Source organism: Neoarthrinium moseri (assembly GCF_022829205.1).
Source record: "Neoarthrinium moseri strain CBS 164.80 chromosome Unknown scaffold5_Wmoseri_CBS_16480, whole genome shotgun sequence".
Classification (NCBI taxonomy): Eukaryota; Fungi; Ascomycota; class Sordariomycetes; order Amphisphaeriales; family Apiosporaceae; genus Neoarthrinium; species Neoarthrinium moseri.
Window position 1 is genome coordinate 244,385 of NW_026055119.1, and position 14,713 is coordinate 259,097.

The 14,713-nt window shown below is 53.4% G+C and overlaps 6 protein-coding genes across 6 annotated transcripts; 2 read left to right on the forward strand and 4 right to left on the reverse strand.

The window, feature by feature from the left end:
* Nucleotides 1–302: 302 nt before the first annotated feature.
* On the reverse strand, nt 303–935 carry JN550_002244 (uncharacterized protein; the record flags this gene model as incomplete). Its single annotated transcript, XM_049313518.1, has 1 exon — nt 303–935. One exon carries the CDS (start codon nt 933–935, stop codon nt 303–305), a length of 633 nt encoding a protein of 210 aa, XP_049175535.1.
* Nucleotides 936–2,994: 2,059 nt separating this feature from the next.
* On the forward strand, nt 2,995–3,939 carry JN550_002245 (uncharacterized protein; the record flags this gene model as incomplete). Its single annotated transcript, XM_049313519.1, has 1 exon — nt 2,995–3,939. One exon carries the CDS (start codon nt 2,995–2,997, stop codon nt 3,937–3,939), a length of 945 nt encoding a protein of 314 aa, XP_049175536.1.
* A 393-nt stretch (nt 3,940–4,332) lies between these two features.
* JN550_002246 (uncharacterized protein) lies at nt 4,333–5,934 on the reverse strand (the record flags this gene model as incomplete). Its single annotated transcript, XM_049313520.1, has 1 exon — nt 4,333–5,934. One exon carries the CDS (start codon nt 5,932–5,934, stop codon nt 4,333–4,335), a length of 1,602 nt encoding a protein of 533 aa, XP_049175537.1.
* A 3,753-nt stretch (nt 5,935–9,687) lies between these two features.
* Nucleotides 9,688–10,764, reverse strand: JN550_002247 (uncharacterized protein; the record flags this gene model as incomplete). Its single annotated transcript, XM_049313521.1, has 1 exon — nt 9,688–10,764. The coding sequence occupies one exon, from the start codon at nt 10,762–10,764 to the stop codon at nt 9,688–9,690; it is 1,077 nt and encodes a 358-aa protein (XP_049175538.1).
* A 1,142-nt stretch (nt 10,765–11,906) lies between these two features.
* On the forward strand, nt 11,907–13,044 carry JN550_002248 (uncharacterized protein; the record flags this gene model as incomplete). The annotated part of the gene is made up of 2 exons (XM_049313522.1): nt 11,907–12,168; nt 12,230–13,044. The coding sequence occupies 2 exons, from the start codon at nt 11,907–11,909 to the stop codon at nt 13,042–13,044; spliced, it is 1,077 nt and encodes a 358-aa protein (XP_049175539.1).
* Nucleotides 13,045–13,318: 274 nt separating this feature from the next.
* On the reverse strand, nt 13,319–14,275 carry JN550_002249 (uncharacterized protein; the record flags this gene model as incomplete). The annotated part of the gene is made up of 1 exon (XM_049313524.1): nt 13,319–14,275. One exon carries the CDS (start codon nt 14,273–14,275, stop codon nt 13,319–13,321), a length of 957 nt encoding a protein of 318 aa, XP_049175540.1.
* Between the last annotated feature and the right edge of the window lie 438 nt (nt 14,276–14,713).

Below are 14,713 nucleotides of genomic sequence, written 5' to 3' on the forward strand. Positions count from 1 at the left end.
ATAGCATGGCCGGGCGCCTGCATCTGCATAGGAATCTGGAGTTATGGACGCATCCCCATTTTAGACGATCCAAGATCGTGTTTTGGGGGTAATGTAATATGCAATGGGCTTAACGAATATTGACGATGGCATGACCAAGTAAACAAGTTTTATTGCAACGTCTGACCTATGAAATAGTCGACTGAGTGAAGGAAGCCAGTATGTACATGGCAGGAATCGTGTCTGTACAGAGTAATCAATGCAGGTCGAATGCGGGAATCTAAGCACACGCCGAGGATGTTTGCTTTGTGTCACTGGATGGCCTACTTATGGCGTTTTGTGGCGGTACTTGACCTCCTACCTCGAGGCGGTCCAAATGCTTGAAGAGTGAGTATTCGCGCCTGTGCGGCTGGTCTCTTAGTGGTGCTTGTACTTCGTTGAACATGTACTGCCTGATGGGAGGAGCCATTTCTGACCAAACCTGTCTTGTTTTTGCCATGATGAGGCTCTCGGTGCGGTAAAGCTGGCTTGTAATTCTCCATCTCGGGAGGCAACAAGGAGGGTAACTTGTCTGGCATAGGACGGGGCCCACTTGGCCGTGGCCGTGGCGGCGGTGGAATTGTATAGCCCGGGTCGCTCTCCATATCCGCTATTTGTAGCCATATGTCTTCCACATCGAAGATCGAATCGTCGTGTGCCTGCTCGGCTGTGTGCTCATCCGTTCCGCTAAGCTCATTGATGTCTGGATTCTCGCCGCATTCAGTCTCGCTGAATCCCGACTGGTGATCGGAAGTCGAAACCACGCGGCTCGGGGCCCTGACCTTCACCATGTTACTCTGTGCAGAGATCCTTCTGAGTGACTTTCCGTTCCCGGAAGAGTCGTACCACAAACACATCGACTTATGTCCTGTTCCGTCACCGTCGACCCATTCAGAGTCCAGTCCCTCGTCAATCATGGTCCAGCATGGTAGACGCCCCGGCTTACCTGGTGACCGCCCTCGGTACGTCTCTGCCAAATCACACTCTATCTCATGTATGTGATGGTCGAAGGACCGTTTCAACCTGTCCAAAGCGTCTACCCTATGGTCGTTCTCCTGGACTGTGTCATTCTCAATCTCGTCTTTGACCGTTGTGTACTGTTCTTCGGCCTGCCGAATCTCAGATCTGAATCTCTCGGGGTGGCAGCTCGAGCAAACATCATCAATGAGGTGGGTCGGGCCCAGAGGCTTTGCGCAGTTCCTCCCGCAACCAGTTTCGAAATGGATTAGTTCGCACCCGCACAATTGCAGGATTGCTGTGTATCCGAAACACATCGGGCTTTAGAGCAGGTAGCTGGTTCAACGAAACAGGGGCTGAAAAGTAAGCAAAGCAACGCGCCAAACAATTTTCTACGCCGCAATGTCCTTTCAACACGCATCGTGAGACATTCTGCCCTGTACGTCTATATAGGAGACCAGGGGTGCCAAAACGACAAAGGCATTGCATCGCCATTGTCTGTCAAGGACCAAGTCAGATGGAGACAGCCTCACAATGGGTTCTTACGTGGAGCAATGACTCGCTTTTGTTCTGGCGGCATTGTAAGAAGAGGGCGGGGCAATCGGTCAGAAAGGACCGCGCGATAGTAGACTGGGGGCTTTGTTAGACCCTGACAGATTCGACCTCTTGGCCACTTGCCACATCCTTTCCTTATCCATTTGAAGCTTGCGTAATACGCAATCAAGCGAGCCGACGATCTGGTTCTGCGGCTTCTGCAGAGTGTTAGGGGCGCTGAAGTAACAAGGCCACGATGTCATCATCCGGCGGCGACGATCCTGATGGAGCGTCATCACGAGACAACGGAGATAGCGTGTCGTGCAAGCCGCGTATACGCAGCTGTAGTGATGCCTACCACCCAAGAGGAGAAGACCTGCTATGGAGAGCATGGGAGTCAGTGATGATGCCGGGAGTTGAGGAAGGCGAGAACACAAGCCCTTGGCTTCTCCGCGTTGATCGATCGCCAGTGCGGAATGTATGCAGTCCACCTGGTCTGTTCACGATCTACAAGAGGAAGAGGAGGACTCGAAGACCGTCCATTGGTGGACATGGAACAAAGGAATCCTATATCCATGTCCCATGGCCGGTAGGGTGACACGGTGAGCCGGCGGGCCGGTAAAGCCAGCTTGGGAATGAATCCGGGGTTTCTATAGGTCGACAAGGGGTCATAGACAAGGGACTACAGAGGCTGCTGATCCCCACCTAAATGGGATAAGCAAGTGTAGATGCGACGAAACTACGCAATACCATTGTGTCGATGATGAAGCTATCCGTTTCGAGTCCGGACGGAGAGCCACATTCTGCCGTCTCCTTCGCTTGGTGCCGCGTGGGGAGACAGCGGACTTGTGGAGTGGGGGCCAAGCGGAAGGACAACCAAACCTCGATCGACCTGAAGGCGGAACTGATGTTCGCAGATGTACTGTACCTCGCTCGAGGCGGAATCAGGTGTTCCTGTACTTGGAGGCAGACCGGGGTGCCACGCTATTGTTTGGTCCAACGAGCAGCTGTGCTCGGTAACGATCCGAGCACACGGGAGAACAGATGCGAGCAGCCATTGAAGTGTCACCTCGCCTACAGCTGGAGTTGGAGAAGAAATATATATCCAACGCTTCTTGATTGCGCAAGCCTGAAGATCCCAGGGTGGCAAGAGTACCAAAGAGAGCCAAACTCGATTGAGACCAGCATGTCGACAATTCCCATGTAAGTGAGTTCCTCACTTACATGATACGATGAAAGTCTCCCTTGAGGTTCAGATATAGGTACTTAAGTAGCTTTGGCGCTAACAGCCCAGGCAGGGGCAGCCCCTAGTGAACGGGCACCTAGGGGTTCATCACCCCCCAGACGTCAGTTTAGTGGGTCTTAGATGGCAGTTCAGCCTTTCCAGCAGCCTCGCATGACGACGTCAACAACACCAGACATTCTTCCCCGTGCCGAACTCTCACAATCGGCGCAGGCTTCCCAGCTGGGCCGCAGATCGCAGCAATGGCGCACATGGCGAACCCGCTCGCAACGGCGGACCAGCTCTACCGGCGCAACAACCTGGCCGCGCTCCCCCAGGACCTGCAGGACGCCATCTTCTACCAGACGCAGCTGCTCACCCAGGCCGCCGGGCTCCTCCTGCGCATCCCGCAGTCCGTGACGGCGCAGGCGAACGTGATACTGGCGCGCTACTGGCTGGTCGACTCGCCCCTCGTCCACGAGCCCAGCGACGCCTCCGCGGCCTCGCTGTTCGTCACCGCAAAGCTCAGCGCGCACCCGGTGCCCCCGCGGGACCTGAGCAACGTGTACGCCTACCTGCTGTCGCCAGGCTCGCCGCTGTTCCGGAGGCCGGCCCCGCCCGACGACCCGGCCTCGTACTACCTCTCGGAGGCGGCGTACACGGCCTTCCACAACCGCATCCTGGTGGTGGAGGCGCGCATCCTGGGTGCCCTGTCCTTCGACACGCACGTGGCGCTGCCGCACCCGCTAGCCGTCACGTACCTACAGGCGCTAGACTTCATGGCGCAGCCCCGGGCGCGGATCACCAGGCGCGTCGTCGAGTACCTAAACACAGCGCTATTAAGCCCGCAGATGCTGTACGTGACCCACCAGCCGCATGCCCTGGCCGTCGCCGCCATATACAACGCCGCCAAGGATACCGGGGCCAAGATGCCCGAGTGCCCGTGGTGGGAGGTTTTCGATGTCGACCGGGAGGAGCTGGGCTTTCTCGTCGTCGGCATGCGGAGTTTGGACGGGTGGGTCAGAAAGATGGGGGAGGAGATCGAGGAGTTTGGCGCCGGAGGCATGGTTAGGAGGAGAGGTATCGAGGCGGAATTGGCAAAGAGGGGGATCGTTATTGCTCAGAATGGGGTGGCCGGAAAAGAGCTGGATGAGGAAGAAGCTATGATGAGAAACTTGGACGAAAGGGCCGCGCAGATGGAGAGTTGATGGTCACGTCTCAACCAGTCGGTGGGTTGAATGCAAACGAAGGGCGCGCAAAGTCCAACTGATCACCGGAACGGATCGCCTCTTCCCCCGACCTACATACCTACTTTGTTACCTAAAAGGAAATAATACGTTGACAACGTAACAACACCGTATGTCAGGGTTTCGAAGGCGACTCTTATGAATTATTTGTGGATATAGCACGACCCGTTGAGGGATGAACTATATACTATATGCTGGTCTTTTTTTGTTGCCTTCAAGACGTTTAAGAAAAGCCACAAAGCTGAGCCGTTCCGCTATTTCAATTCACCTCACAAGTCCTTAGTTACATAGTGATTCTTCCGGTAAAGGATGATCTGACGCTACGCAACCCTCCATCCAGGTGTAAATATTCCGTCATGCAGTGGTTGCTAACAGCTGCTTCAGAGTCTTGAACGTCTCAATGACGAACTCCAAACGATGCTCTTGGAACTCTATCAAGGAGCGGTCCAGTATATCAATTTCGGCTTTTGTTTGATAGAACTCCTGAACATGTCTCGGAGTATTGCCGGGGCTGTGCTGTGAGCGTTTATGGAGTTCTTCAAGGTCCGCGATGGCTCGACGTTGTATATCCAGTTTCATGCAGTCGAGTCCAACTGGCAACCACTCAAGCTTCTCCTTGGTCTTCTCCATCAACACCCTACGCTTGTCATCTCTTACAATTTGACAGACGCCACGGCATTTTTCCATCAGACGTATGAGTAGAAGCGGTGTCATTTCCCTCTCGCTACGGACATTAGCCCGCGAACTAAAAAGGAGTGACTTCGCCATGCTCTTCATGCTTTGAAGAGAGACGGCCCTGTCCACAATGGTCCAGTCCAGTTGAGGAGCATCGAAGTTGTATAACGCTTCAACACGAATGTTATCACTCCATTTCGTCCCAGGGCATGATTTATCGAGCCACTCATGTGCTGCCTCTTCGGCGATCTGTTGGAAGACTTTTCCCACAAGGGCTAAAGTTTCAGTCTCGATACCGCGAAGCTGCTTGTCGGGATATTCGGTGTACAGTTGAGCGAGGGATTTGCACCTTTGTGGGTGCCAGTTTGCAAGTGTTTCTGGATCTTGTCGCACCCAACAAACACGGTCAAAGCCAGGGGCAGGTAATGCGGGTTCGCCGAAAACTTGCGGTCTCGTAACTTCATGGTAGGGTTTTCGAGGCTGAAGGAATGGGCGTTGAGGACTTTCAGAACTCAAGTCTATCGGTTCAGGGGCGGCACCAAACGATCCAGTGGTAGGTAATGCAAATGACGGTTTCTCTGATCGTGGTTCGTCTGGAAGTAGGGACGCCGACTTCGAAATTTGACCAAATGGCATCATAGTCTCCGTTTTATATGCATCACCCAGCGTAAGGGCAGGCCTTTCTAACTGATAGAGCTGTAGAGCTTGTTGACCGGCGGCAGGCGATGTTGAAGAAGGATGAGCCCCGGATGCATGAGCGGTAGCGGATTCAGTGACAGGATCCAGTAGACTTCTCGTGTGGGATGAAGTATCACGAAGGATGTTCTTGTTGGTTTGTCTGAAAAACTGCTGGTGGAATATGTCGGAAGAGACTTGAGGGGTTGACCAATCGATGGAGGTTTGAGGAACTGGGAGCTCTCCCAGTGGCTCTCTATTCTGGGACCTACCATCGGTAACACCAAATATTGGAGCTGCATCGGACGCAGCCCTGGAGCCGAAAAAACTGTCTATGTGTTCCTGTGTAACAGCTGCAGCTCTGTCCACCTTAGGGGGGTGAGGTTGAGGTTGAGGCTGAGGTTGCTTCTGCTTCTTTTTCTTCGTCGTCGCCCTTTTCTTCTTCTTGACGTTGGCAATTTCCTTCTTGCCCTGATACTGCTTCTGTTTAGCTTTCTGAGCAGCCTGTCTCTTGGCTTCTTCTCGTTTGCGTCTTCGCCGCCGGGCGCCTTGCGACACGCCTTGTCCCCATGCGGCTTTAGGCCTGCTGGGTTCGGAATTGCCCATCGTGATTGACGGACCAGCAGTTGATGATTCACACTTGAAGTGTGCCTCCTGTTTGTTTGCAACCAAACAACCCATGTGCGAGTGTGTCAATCGAGAAAAACAAGTGCCTTTGTGTGGCTGCCACCTGGTGGCGTAAACACGGCCTGCAGTCGGTCGCCCCTTGCGCTCACTCGGGCTCGAACACCGGGTCTACGTCATATTATTCAACTGTCCTTTCCATAAGAACTGCTCTGAAATTGCGCCGTTCGACACGTTGATCGACTACCTATGTAAGTGGCGCACCATGGGCAAACAACTCGTCTTAATGGATGCAAACGTGATTGCGCTGTCTACTTGGGGTGCCTGGCTCTGGGTGCCTGCGCAACCAGCCTACTTGGATGCAAACTCCGACAATACTGTGGTCATAAGAATGAGAGTCTTGCTCCAAAGAAGGTGCATAGTCTTGGTTATCCACCTTTCCAGTAACGCTTTTGTCGATGCTTATAGTCCGGCTCATCTCGATCGATCAGAACCGAATCCTAGTAAGTTGGTCATCAACATGCTGGCGAAGAACATGATGATCCTCTGACCGCATAGGAAGGAGAGGTTAAGAAGGCCATGCAGGGCTATGAGAGACTTGAGCCCTGATATGGGAAACTAAGGTCAGTCGTTATCTAGATGACCAACTTCCTCCCTGAAATTTATAAACATGGACCTCTTTACTGAACTGCTTGTCATTATCCGACTTTAATATCTCACATCATCTTGGATGCTCGACCTCTTTATATACATTTTCCTAAGATTTGTTGTGAGCAATCATCAACGGTCACGTGGACAAGTACCCTCTATAATTCTTCAGCCGCATCTGACTACCCACCAACCCGTCCCCACTCTGTAGGTAGCTGCTCATCGCCATATCTTCACTTGTCACTACATCGCAACACGTTCCTATGCCCGTTTTCACTCCTTCAACCAATATTTTGGGAATCGTACATAATGTCTGATCCGCTATTACAAGTCACTGGTTGCGAGGATCCTGATGCAGGGCTTGGTGTTGTAATTAGTGACGTTGCTCACTATCACTTTTGCCGCTTTCTATCAGACCACTACGGGCCAATCTCAATTATCGCCCACCTGAAAGATCTTTTGAGCACCGCAGATACATGTAACATATGCAAACTACTCGTGCAAGTTATTAATGCTCAGCTTGCTGGCCGCTCTTTCACAGATGTGACTATCAGATGGAGAAAAAGCTACCCCGCGGATGAATTTATCGTGTCGGGAAAAGACTTGGAAACGCACGCTGATGTATCATGTCCCCCGTTTTTCTTCTTCACCGACTCTGGTTAGTCCCCTATCCTTGTTTTGATTGTTATTCAAAGCACAAGCTTATCACATTATTCCAAGGCTTCTCTGAGACGGGAGATTTCCCTTTCAAGATGCTTTACGATACTCCAGGTGTTCCGGAGGATAGTTCGTCTGAGGCAAGCATATCGTGGGCAAGGGATCAACTAGCCCACTGCAATGCTAATCATAGCTGCAAGGGAACTTGCGAAAGCAATTCGTTGCCAACAAGAGTGCTGGATCTACGCAATTCATATCCAGGAGGTGTAGTGAGGTTGCTACTTACTTCTGGACAAGTAGCCCGATATGCCTGCCTCAGCCATTGTTGGGGGGATGCGTCGAGCATCGTAAAAACAACGAGCACAACACTGGAGGACCACACCAAAGCCATTCAGGTACATACCTTGCCGCGGACCTTCCGCGACGCCATAGATATCGCCCTACGATTTGGAATCGAGTACCTCTGGATCGATTCACTCTGCATCATACAAGATGATGAGAAAGACTGGGAAAACGAGGCCGCCCGTATGGCTGATATTTATCAACAGTCTTATATCACAATCTCAGCCACTGCTTCGAAAAATTCGCACGAAGGATGCTACCGTCAGGTCCCAGCATCCATGCGACCAATGAACTTCTCTTACACATCACAGGAAGGGAAGCAAGTCACGATTGATTGCCGCCAGAAACACGACCATTTCGATCTCGGCTTAAACATGAGAGCTGAGTTGACTAGCGACGAATTCCCGCTTTTGAAACGCGCTTGGGTCTTCCAGGAGCGATTTCTTTCTCCGCGGGTGCTACATTTCTGCAGCCGTGAGTTAGCTTTCGAGTGCCTTGACGGCAATTCCTGTCAGTGTGGAGAGAGAGATTTCGAAAGCGGCTTCAAACAGGGATTTGTGAAGATTCTAGCAGATGGACCATCTTCCCACCTGTATCAATCGAACAAAGGCTGGTGGGGGATAGTACGACGGTACACTCGGCTGGGTCTTACCTACGACGCGGATGTGCTGCCGGCTTTGTCAGGAGTCTCCAGGCGCCTGGCGAACAGCGCCTCAGACAGCGATTATTTCGCTGGAATATGGAAGTCTACCTTACCATTCGGACTTCTCTGGCGCACAGTTATCTCGGGATTAGAAACGACCGGTTCTGATCAACCGCCCGGTCACGTATCGGGGCCCCAAGCACCATCGTGGTCTTGGGCATCTGTGTCGGGCCAGATTACTTGGCAGCTTCCGCATCAATTTGAAAGCAAGAAATCTCTTGTTGAAATCAAGCACATTTCGTGCTCGTACGTTGGTAGTGACATATATGGAAGAGTCAGGGGTGGTATTTTGCGGGTCATAGGACCGATAACGTCAGGGTCTCTTTGCCAGATCGAGCAAGGACCAGTGTCCGAATACTACGGCATTCTCGACCTACGACTGCTGGGGCTTCCAGAACCAGGAGATGCACACCTGGCGGGAACTTTTTATGGAGATGTTGCACTGAGTATAGAGCGATCAAGCCCAATGCCAGTTACCTGTCTCTGGGTTACGAACTTGGTCGCACTGATTCTCCACCCAACGGAGTTACCCAATCAATTCAAAAGGATCGGGCTATACCAGGTTCATTCATATGGCGACGATGAAAGCGAGCAGGGTTTTGAAAAGCTTCAACAGTTTATCAAGCCTCGATATAACGAACTAGACATAATCTAATTCTTCAACTAATGACTACGAATCTTTCGTATTTCATAGGAGCACCGTAGACGAGACTTGGTCACTAAATCGGCTAAATCGAATAAACCATCCTCAACCTACGAGCAAGCTACCCGCATATCCCAATGGCAACACGGCTTCGCGATCTTCACACGCGTTTTGTCTCTTGGTCAGTACTGCGGGTTTTTGAGACACCACATCTGTACTGAACCAAGAGAACATACTGAATATTAACTTGCCAAAGAAAAAAAAAAAAATCCGGAGAATGATGTATCCTGGCAGGATGTTTGTTGGACGTGCCTCGACTTTCTTACCTACACGTTCTTACGGAGATATAGTGGCACACAGAAGGAATGGGCATCGTTGGTGAAATATTTAAAAACAACACTTGAGGCTCTGTTCGGTTAACTAGTAACAAGTTCACACGCCATGAAATCGCTTGGTATTGATAATGAGTGTCAACCTTCGAGGGGAAATGCATTTCGCCTTCCTAAATCTGCCCAAACTCTCTTAATTCGAAATGGGTTTCCGACCTTTCCTTAACACCAGGGGCCTGCCATTCACAGCCACATCACTCGCAATTACTTCTCCATCAACGTCAATATTCGATAAAACTGATGCCTATATTGCTCCAACAGCCTCCATGATATTGCAAAGTGATGCGGGAAGTACGGCAGGCCTGGTGGCCTGATTGAGCTAGCGAGAGGATGTATAATATGGATTTTCGGTTTTACTCGACCTTCTGGCTGTGTGCAGCGATCAAGAAGACCTCGGGGATCAAGACAAGCATCATCGCAAAGTACACAGCGAAGCTGACCAGGAAAATCTTGACGTAAAGTTTCACCAGTCTGATCCATGACGCGCGAGAGAAGGTCTGCCAAGCATCGATGATCGTGACATAGCCACGGCCACCAATAATAGCAGGCTCCAGCTTGCCCTGGAAGGATCGGTCGAAAGGAACAATAGTCTCGTCCTCCTCGGGCAGCAGAGACGCCTGAACTCGGGTGAGGACAACGTGGGCGGGGATAGTTACGAAGACGGTCAGAACGATGGCGACGATGAAGACGATCAGACCCTTCCAGCTATCGCCGGCCTTGGGCTGCGGGACCTGGCCCGGGTTGTTGGGATCCAGCGTGGTCATGCCCATGGCACCAGCCAACCACTTAGGGAATGCGGTGTGGATCTCAAGAGCCAGCATGTATGCAACGGTCGGCAGCGCGCACGCCTGGAATGCCTGCTTGAATGGCGGCAGGCGTTGGTAGAAACGCTTCGGCGACGGGGCGGAGATCACAATGTGCAGCCAGGCAGTGTAAAGCTGAACCAAGCAAACACCCGCGATGATAACCGCAACAAAGTTGGGAATGAACGTCTCCTTGATGATGCTGTAAACAATAAGTCCTGACACAGTCAGGACGATCCAGGCAGCCAGTCCACGGAAGTAGGATCTCAGGCCGGAGATGGCGTAGAGGGTGCGGTGAAGGGCGCGGAAGCTGGAGCTGATAGCCTGGGTGTCCTGGCCACCACGAGCAGCCTCGTCGGCGAGCGCGGCGTTGTCTTCGGCCAGGGAGTCGGCGTCGGTGTTCAAGGAAACAGGCTCATAAGCGGGGGGCGACGGGTCCTCGATCATGGCAAGCACTGGGAAGATATTGTTGAGGGTGTAGCCAACCATGTAGGCGAATGGCAGGAACACGATGATGTCCAAGAGGATGACTAGCCAAGCCCATCCTGGGATGTTGTATACGGCGTCGTTGCCTTCGCCAAAGGCGACGGCCCGCTTGTAAACATGCGTGGCGATGTCTCGGTACATTTTGGCGGATACGATACACCGGTGGGGTTTCGCAACTGTAGTGGAATGAAGGGAATAAAATTCGGTGATGGAAAGTAAAGAAAATGGCGGCGTGGCCAACGATGTGATCAAGAACAACAAAGATGATGCGAGAAGTAAGAACAATGGTGAGAGAGGCAGCTGAATGAATGGTCTTAATTAAGGGACCGAGAAGTCCGGGGACCCGAAGGTAAGGAACGTTTTCGCCGCCGCACCCCCCCTGTCGCCCAAATCGCCCTACGTATCAACCTAGGCCCAGGACGCAGGCAGCGATCGGCACAGCCTCATTCGTGCCTAGCAAACTGCAGCACAGTCGCTGCAGGTCTGCCTGGGCCGCCCCATGCTAGGCTGGACAAGCGCCAGAACGACGGATTTCGCTTGTAACGCCGCTGCAAATCGGACCATTGGCCCCCCTTTTCTCGCGTTGTCACGCCAGACCTATCCGCGACACCCTTGCATGACCCCAGTGAAGCTTTAGCTGTCAGACAAATGTTTCCGGGCGGAACACGCAAGAGTTGCCTGTGGACGACAGTCACTTATCTGCAGCAGTAGTCGGAATATCGGGGCTCTCCAGTGTATTTGGCCATGCACCGAGCTGTTGGTCAAGAACGGGGGATGGAAGAATGGGCCACTTGTCCCTTTCTGAAAGATCCCATCAACCCGTCAGCTTCCAACCGGACTGGACAGACTGTCAACATCTGGTTCGTGATGTCATGCGCAAGCTAAGCGATGATCCTGATCTTCGTATCGATGAAGCATGCTGCTGAGCTGACCCCGGACACGCCACAAATCACCGAAACGCCCTCGATCCAGTGCCTCTTGAGTAGTATAACGGTATACTGTGAGTCTCTTGTGACTCTTTCCATTGCAGGCAAATTTCGACACTGGGAGATCGAGGTTGTATTGCCCGAAACTAGTGACAGTTAGCGCCTCGTCGCAACGGGGCGCCACCCGCCTGCTAAAGATAGGGGCCCCACTGCCCTGGGATGCTGGGATGCTGGGATGCCCCACCATTCGGTTACATCACCGACAACGAGGGCCGATTCCGCCAATGTCTCAGCCGGCATAGGTTGTTGAATATCCAGCCCCGGTCCCGTTGAAGAAATATACGGCCATTTGACCCCATGTCTGCGCCGCAGATTCCAAACCTTCTCTCTCTTCGAGGGCGAGGTGGTGCTCGCGGGCGCGGTGCAAGAGGCCGGGGCGGCTTTGCGAGCCCCGCGGGACCGGGCAGCCACGATACCGTCATCCAGGGTACCGACACCGACGCGTCCGTCTCGCGGCTGAGCGCCGTCGACCTGGGCTACCTGGAGGACCCGTATGCCCGGTATTTCGTGCAACAGAACGCCGGGCCGCCCACACGCAGATTGCCCATCATCAACCGAGGTGAGACTGAGAGCTATCTGGGATGAGGACCGCCTCGGAGTGCTAAACCCCCGAGCGACAGGCACCTACACACGGACATCGGCTCTGGATCGACTTGTATCTACCTTTCTCTTTAAGGGTAACAGAGAAGATGGAGAGAAACGGCAGATCATCTCTCTGGGTGCTGGAACGGACACACGCCCCTTCCGCCTGTTCTCGCGACCTGAGACGCGTGGTTTGATATACCACGAGATAGACTTTCCAGCGATTGCAGCTAAAAAGCGGGCAACTGTTCAGTCAATACCAGTCTTGCGGAGCATCATCACCATCAGTTCAGAGCTCGTGGATGGTACCTGGGGCAACCAATCTCTTGCAAATGAGAGCTCCTACTACTGTCACGGTCGCGACCTGCGAGACTTCGCACAGACCACACCACCGAGCCTCCCAGGGATTGAAAGTGGCATCCCTACCCTCATAATATCCGAGTGCTGCCTCTGCTACCTTCAACCGCCAGAGGCCAAGTCTGTGATATCCCACTTCACGTCACTGGTTTCCTCAGCTGCTCTCGTCGTATATGAGCCGGTCAGACCGTCGGATCCATTCGGCCGGCAGATGGTGTCCAATCTTGCAGCACGGCGGATCCAGATGCCGACTCTTGAGCTGTATCCAGAGGTGACGGATCAGCAGACGCGGCTGAGCGAGGCTGGCTTCCAGGACGGAACGAAGGCGTCCACCGTGGAAGACATTTGGAGGAAATGGATCCCCGCCGATGAGAAAGAGAGGGTAGACCAATTAGAAGGACTAGACGAGGTGGAGGAATGGGAGCTTTTGGCTGGCCATTACGTGGTTGCTTGGGGCTGGAGAGGCCAAGGGTTTGAAGGATGGAAAGATTTATGATCATGATCTAGATGATATCCCACTGCACTGCAACCAGCAAAAGTATTGCGCAATGCAAATGCGCTTGTGACAAGATTACCAACTACGCAAAAAAGCCGTAACTAATCGAACTGAGAAATCAATAGGAATGCTGAACCCCATCCTAAGAACGCCATTCCCAACGTGGGTATCATCGAATGTATCTGGACATAGTCCAAGTCCACTGTCACCAGAAACGCCTGACCGCCCCCACAGGGCAAACACCAGTCCAAGTCCTTCACGTCTTCGGAGCAGTCTAGAAGAGCCGCAGGCTTGTTCTTGATTGAAGCCTCGTTCCGTTGAGCATGGCACGGCCCTTCTTCGTCCTCGTCTGCAGACGCCGGAATCCTTCCTGAATGTGGCGCGTCTCAACTGGTGTCTTGCCTTCGCTGGGCGGGTCGAAGAGGCCGCCCGGGGCCAGCTTCCGCTTCTTGGAATTACTCTCCAAGCCGGTCCGCTCCTTCCACATGTCTTCCTGCTCTTTGATCTTCAAGGCCTCTTCCGTGAGCGTCTGCACCATCTCAAAAGTTAGGAAACCGAGGATATCGACAATGTCGTCCGACGGTTTGCTATCCGTCACGATGCCGAACCCGGCCCACTCTCGGAAGCGCTTGCCCTTGCGGTATGTGAAGGACGCCTGTCGGTATTCGGACCAGGTGACGTACTCCTCGCGCGTCATGGCCTTTGTCCGCTCGTCGGCCTTGCGCAGGCGCTCCAGCGTGATGAAGTTGAGCTCCTCCTCTTCCTCGTCCTCCTCGTCGTCGCGCTCGGGCACCTCCTGGGTGTAGAAGCTGCTGGGCTCCCAGGGCAGCTTGACCTTGGCCTTCTTGTTCTTCTTGGCGGCCTCCTCGACGGGGCCGGCGCCGGGCATGCCGCCGGGAGCCGCGTCGTCGACGCCCAGCTCAACGTCGCCGCCCTTCTCGTCCGAGTCGCGCGCGTTCTTGCGCACGTCCTTCCAACTAAGAAAGGTGCGCAGGCGCGAGACCTTGGGCGCGTCGTCGCGGATCTGGAAGATCAGGTCGTTGATGGTGATGGAGCGGGCGCCGCGGCGCGCAGCGAGCTCAGTGCAGTTGCGCAGCATCTCGATGACTTGTTGGCGCACGATCTCCTCTATCATGGCTGTGGTTTCGACAGACGGCTCGCCGGTCTCCCCAGAGACGTACATCATCTGCTGGATCTCCTGCCGATACTTGTGCTGCTTACTGTCCGCCATGGTGGGCAGATATGATGGAGTGGCGGCTGATATATGTAGTGTCTCCCTCTGCACTCAGAGGTTTTCAAAGAATATGTCAGCCAGCGTGACCTCCCGTAACGTGTTGCTCGGGATTCCCAGCCAGGCCAGTGGCGTCCGTTTGTTCCACCAGAGGAGCGATATCTTGGCCGGCTCGACCAAGTATCATCACTCACTAAAGAATGAAACAGGGCTGAGGAAAGCTGTAGGGTGGTCTCGTCCCAGAGATTCAGACGCAGTAATCGTTCCCGTAACAATGAGCTGGGTAGTGAGAGCAATCAAGTTGATGGAGGTGTACTTGACAGAGTCACATGACCGGATGATCCGTGCACCCGCGCTAAGTGTCTCGACCGAGCCGGGCCCCACCCTATTCCGTTGAGCGTCTACCATAGTACCGCGGTATTCCGTTCAGCTGCGGGC